This window comes from Capsicum annuum, chromosome 8, assembly GCF_002878395.1.
Source record: "Capsicum annuum cultivar UCD-10X-F1 chromosome 8, UCD10Xv1.1, whole genome shotgun sequence".
Lineage (NCBI taxonomy): Eukaryota > Viridiplantae > Streptophyta > Magnoliopsida > Solanales > Solanaceae > Capsicum > Capsicum annuum.
Window position 1 is genome coordinate 149,622,169 of NC_061118.1, and position 6,097 is coordinate 149,628,265.

Genomic DNA, 6,097 nt, shown 5'->3' on the forward strand with positions numbered 1-6,097 from the left:
TGAAATTGGTTAGTATTTCTAGCTGAGATTGATTTTGAAAGATTTCTTGATTGTTTGGTCTATGGCTTTAAGGAATTTTCTAATTGTTCACGTTAGCTCAAAAAGTTCATGATTGATTTTGTTGTATTCTGTGTAGAGGAGGATTGAGCTGGAGATGTTGATCTTATTAAGAGTGAACAAGTTCAAACTTTCTGAGCTCATTTCCCTATGGTATAATTGTAGATTTTGAATCTTGATTGTCAAAAATTTGCAGTGGGATCCTTTATCCTGATTAATTTGGATGATTTAGGATGATGCAGTTTGTCAATCTTGTTTATTTTTAGCTTGCTTAGTTTACTGTTTTGCTTCTGTTAATCTTGGGTGATGATGATTGAAAATGGCAGATGTCGTTTATAATAGGTGAGCTGGTGAATTAGTTTAGCATTAGGATATCATTCGAATTTGATTCATGTGTGATTTCGAAAAGTTTAAGCTGAGACTAAATTCACGGTAAACTCTTGGTACTTGGATTTTTGAAGCTTTACATTCCGAATTTCTAGAAACGGAACAACTGTTTTTTGCTAGTATATAAAGAGTGTTATTTCTTAATTTTCAAATATGTTAGAGGGAGCTCAAGATAGAACAGGTTTGGGGGGTCATGAGCTGAAGCAGCTGCTCTGGCAAATTAATCACCTATTTATGACTAAGCACATGTTTTCATATTATGGTGATGTTTTGGACCTTGCGCGCAGCTCAACTAGTCCACCACCTACTACCTCCTACAGGTACTAGATAACTGACTATATAATAACAAGATGTAAAGACATTTTTTGTACTTGCTTGGAATTGAACTCTCATAATGGTCTCCCTTGACCACTAGGCCACCACCTTTGGGTGCACACAGTTGTAAGCACTTTTCTTCCTTCTTTCTCCTGTTCCTTTTGTTTCCCTTTGGCAAGCCTTTGTCGAGCTGAACATTTTTTGAAAAGTTTTCAGTTAAGAATGGCTTAGAAGTCAGGATAGTGGGAAGCTTCTTGGCCCTGGAAGATGACATGGACGACAAAAGCTCCTGTTAAGGTAGCTTACTATCTATGTCCAAAAACTCAGGAATCTGTTGAGCACCCTTTTTCTCCGGTACATATTTGCCAGACAAAGTTGGGATCTTTTTCTAAGTATTAGAGGTATACTTGTGTGATGCCTTGTAATGTAAAGGGAGGTTAATGGGAAGTTGCTAGTAGCAGGTGGTTCCTTTAGAGTTAAAGCAGGTATGCAGGACTGTTCCATCATTGTGCATTTTCTGAAGGGCAAAGAAGTCTTATTTCTAGAACTAAACTTGATGCTTACAAAATTTGTACTTGTGATGTAAAAGAGTCTACTAGTGAGTCCAGTGTCAAAAAAAGAGTCTACTTGGCGAGTCTAAATCAGTATATGGATTTCTTACATCTGTTAGGAAGGAGAGTGTAATCAGCTGCCTGTTCTGAGCTTTGCTTTTGTGCCCTTTTCTTGGCATGTTCTAAGTATGTCTCTTCTGTGGTATAAATCTTGATTTCTACTCTTGAATATCACAAACTTGCTGTTGGGATTCTGATTAATCTGGATGGATTTAGGGTGATGCAGCTTGCCACTCTTACTTATTTGTAGCTTGCTTAGTTTACTGTTTCCTCCCTTGATCTTGGATGATGAATTTTTGATAACATCCAGTCTAGCCCACTTTCATTAAAATTGACGGGCTTCAATGTGAATCAAGAAGAACTTATGATGAAAGAAAAACATAAGAACGAGCCCGAGAATTATGGAGAAGCATTGGCGAAGTGCTGTACATGTTTCACGATTCAAGTCCAAGTCCAAACGGAAGAAGATTGGGCCATATGAGATTTGATTAAATTTGAGAACTTTTTCTTATTTTTTAGGGATTTATTTTTGATATTATTTTCCTAGTTTAAAGTTTCCTAAATTTATTTATTTTCATAAAAGTAGAATTCGAATCCCATGCTATTTGGGATAAGATTTTATGAATTTTGTTATTTTCAATCAGATAATATTATTATTAATTAAGAGTTTTTCGTATTTACACCTTTGTGTGTGGCTACTTGGGATTTATCTTGCAACCTTATAAAAACGATTCTTTAGAAGTTAAGATTAATTCTTAACTTGATATCTTTGGTTTCTATTAAAGTTAATTAAAGAAGGTGATTAGTCTTATACTAATTGTTGTCTTTAATTTTTTCAATATATCTTGTCTTTAATCTTAGTATTTTTCGTTTCCACATTATTTTCTTATTTATTAATGTAACCTGATTCTTATCAATTTTGATAATGGCAGATGTTGTGTTTTAAATTCTTATTGGTAAAGCTAGTGAATTAGTTGGATTAATATCAACCACATTGTACCAAGAATCTTAAATTTATCTTGAACCCACATGAGCAACACACTTTTAAGCTTTCGTTGCTGTAGTCGAACTGACTACACATGTTAAAATTCTTCATAACATTCAATAAGCATTCTCAATAAAAGAGATTGTACGTACCAATTGGAGCCGAGTTCTTGGAATTGTAATAATTTAGCAACAAAATCTTGTTTGTACTCAATTTAACTAGGTACTGGGTTGTTCTTTGTGGGCTTCTGCTTAGCCCAATTAAAGGCATCATACTGGGCTCCCACATGTGCCCAACATTTTCGAAGTTACTGCCCACCATAACATCAGCCGTAGCCCAAAAAAACTTCGGCGCTACTTCTTCACTTTGCTTCTCTACTTGCACCATTGGTGGCTAAATCCCCAACCAAAAGAATATCAAAACCAGTATTTTAAAAGGCAAAGCTCGCCCCGGGAAAAGGTGTATCTCTGAGGTATTGTAGAGAAGCAAAAGTATCGAACGGAAAACACTCCAAAATTTGAGGCATTCGCCTAAGCATTGGGGCTTTAGCCTAAAATGAGGAGTAAGCCTATAAATTTTACAAAATAAAATGATTCTTTCCTATTTAAATCTCTAATTTAAATTTAATACCAAAATATACGATTGGTAAATATTTAAATATTCAAATTAAAAGTAAAAGAAATAATTAAAAGTTATATTTTTAAATATATTTGTCGATGGATGTCGACATGATTCTACTCAAGAAGAAGTAGCGATTTGCTGTTGAAGTAAAAGAAAAAAAAAACAAAAGATGTAACAATAACATGAGTGGTTTGCTGAACTTTACAAATTGATCCAAAATGAACATGGGGTATCTCACGTGTTAATTTGGGTATTTCTATATTATTGTTTGTTTGTTTTTTGGATTCAAAGACGTATTATTTAGAACAACCACAGAATAAGCATATACTCATATATCCCAAAGCCAATATATACTATAAATAACAAATAAGTACAAGTTTGTCTTTAATATCGTTAACCGTTACGAATGAATGGAAAGACCGCAAATTATGCTTATCCTTAAGCAATTCCCATTAAACTCTTCCTAAACCTTAGTGCATGCCATTTCCCCCTCCTAATTTACAATATTAATAAAGCCATTAATTTTGTCATTAACCTTTAAAAGCAAGCACAAGCATCATCAACTCTTCTCTTTCTTGTTCATCCCACACATTTTTTAACGGCTTGCCAAGGCGGTCGATTTTGTAAAACCGCCATGGCAGCCTATTCTATTGTTCATTAGTAGTCTTCGTCAGAAATCTGATTATCCTGATCGATCGAATAATCTAATCTGCATTATCATTGTTATTGTTGCTGTGAAAATTAACTTTTCTCTCGTTGCTCGTTTATTATTATTGTTGTTCGGGAGTTCTCTTGACATACATACATACGTGTGACAGATCGAGTCAAATCTTGATCTGAATAAATATTCGACATTATATTATGGAGGATGTTATACATACCGATCACACGAACCAAGAGGAGAAACATCTGACATCATCATCGTCGAGTGATTTATCAGATCAATGCGACGAATTACAACGTTTAGAGGACGCACCGCCCTTTTGGAGGAACCCTAATAAAAGGTTATCGAAGCAACTTTCGCTGTGTGAGATTCCACGTGACATTGCGTGGGAAAAACGACGCCGTCAATTTCTCCATCAAGAGAGGAAAAAGAATGTTATTGGGAATAATAATAATAGTACCTCTCAAGAGCTTGAAGATTTAACAGATGAAGATTTGAATGAGCTTAAAGGTTGCATAGAATTAGGATTTGGATTCAATGAAGAAGAAGGGCAGAGGTTATGTAACACGTTACCCGCGCTTGATCTTTATTTCGCAGTGAATCGGCAGTATTTAACGAGCCCAATATCTTCACCTGGTAGCAAAGGCTCAGTGTCATCTCCAGCTTCCTTGAATTCCCTTGGGGGAAGGTCATCATCGTTTGGGAGTCCTAGGAGTGATCATGTTGATGCAGCATGGAAGATTTGTAGCCCAGGTATATATATATATTCTTTTGTTTAGACCTAAAACCAGTTAATTAATACTACTTATAATCATGAAATGGACGTCAAAGTTTCCTTTGATATCATGATAAATTATGTAATTATTTCATCTTTAGAAAAACGTAACGTGTGGTGTATGCATTAGCTTTTTTCATGCATAACTAGATTTAGGTCGTGCTTCTACTTAATGAAGTTGAGCGTTGAGGTTATACTTAACGCAGAGGCGGCGAGGGCGGGCCAATAGCTACATTTTTTGTGCTCCTACACTCATTAAATTCGAGATGGGATATGATTATATAAAAAATATATAAAATCTGATATAAATCTAGCTAGAAAAGCACCCAGTAAGTCAAAAAGATAGTTGTGGGCTTTAATTAGTTTCGAGACAGAACCTACGTCAATATGTGTGATCGATTGAACCTTCCGTGCACCCACGACTCCTAAATTCTGGCGGACCTAGGTACAAATATTTGGTGCTCCAGTATCCATGAAACCTGATGCAAATTAGGTATAAGAAATGCTTAAAAATTGGTATAGGATGGATATAGAAGCAGCCTTGGAATTAAATCAAGAAGAAAGTTGGGCGCTTTGATTTCCAAACGACCCCTAAAAGCTTTCGGTGTCAATATGCGTGCTCGAGCCTCGTCGAACACCTGCTCGATCCCTAAATCCCGACTCCGCCACTAATTATAATTATAGTATAATTAATCCGTGATATAATTGGTGTAATTTGTTGATATTATTAAATATTGTGCAGGTGATGATCCTCAACAAGTTAAGACAAAGTTGAGGCATTGGGCGCAGGCAGTGGCTTGTTCCGTCAAGCAGTCTTATTGAAGGGTGATTGATGATATATTCTTTTGTTCTCGAAACGAAAACACCAAGGTTTTGACTATGTTTTCTACACAAAAATATTGATCTTCCGTTCATCGTATCGATCAATTCATACCTCATATTTGTCTTTCGATGAAATATAGTCATGACTTTTGCGGACTGAGAAGATTCACGCGTCGAAGTGAAACGGAGCTCTACATATATATAGTTGTAGGCGGGCAATTTCACAAACTAGTTGTGTCGATTCTCAATTTAGTTAATTGAGGAAACAAGGATTTAAATTACATGCACTGATATGTAAATATAATTTTACATATACATTGTCAATGTATTTTGACCTTTTATTGACGATTGTTTCCCATTTTTTTTTTTTAAAAGCATCAGTTGATATTTATATAGAGACTTGTTTGTAATTGTATTTGATTTGATAAGGTAAGAAAGGGACTTGTTTTCCCTATTATCGATCACTATGATCTGTTGATGAAAGACCCTAATCGATGATGAACATCACGATAAATATTTTTTGATGATGTAAAAGTTTCTTACATTGACGTTATATATGATCTAGCGTTCAATGATTAATGAAAAAACAGTTCTTGGCAAAAATCTTTCTACCTACAAAACTCTATTTTAACTTGGTCCAAAGTTATTGTAAGTCTTTTTCCACTCATGATAATTTATTTTTTGTTCATTATCTGAATGTGGATCTGAATTTCTAATTAGCTTACTTCAACGTGAATTGGGTTCAACTGACATTCCATACGAGGGGTCAAATTTAGGGAATATCACATGGTTCCATAACTTAACTTATCATAACTACTTAAAATTTCAGCTTTTTAAAATAATTAAATAAATTTTCGATT

At 34.8% G+C, this 6,097-nt stretch overlaps 1 protein-coding gene across 1 annotated transcript; it reads left to right on the forward strand.

Annotated features, from left to right (window-relative positions):
- Nucleotides 1–3,453: 3,453 nt before the first annotated feature.
- LOC107839409 lies at nt 3,454–5,701 on the forward strand. Its single transcript, XM_016682887.2, has 2 exons — nt 3,454–4,393; nt 5,158–5,701. Exons 1-2 carry the CDS (start codon nt 3,838–3,840, stop codon nt 5,235–5,237), a joined length of 636 nt encoding a protein of 211 aa, XP_016538373.1. The 5' UTR covers nt 3,454–3,837; the 3' UTR covers nt 5,238–5,701.
- The last annotated feature ends 396 nt before the right edge of the window (nt 5,702–6,097 follow it).

Coding starts and splice junctions, on each gene's coding strand:
- LOC107839409 (XM_016682887.2), top strand. CDS start 3,838: ATGGAGGATGTTATACATACCGATCACACGAACCAAGAGGAGAAACAT. Junction 4,394..5,157: donor ATGGAAGATTTGTAGCCCAG/GTATATATATAT, acceptor AATATTGTGCAG/GTGATGATCCTCAACAAGTT.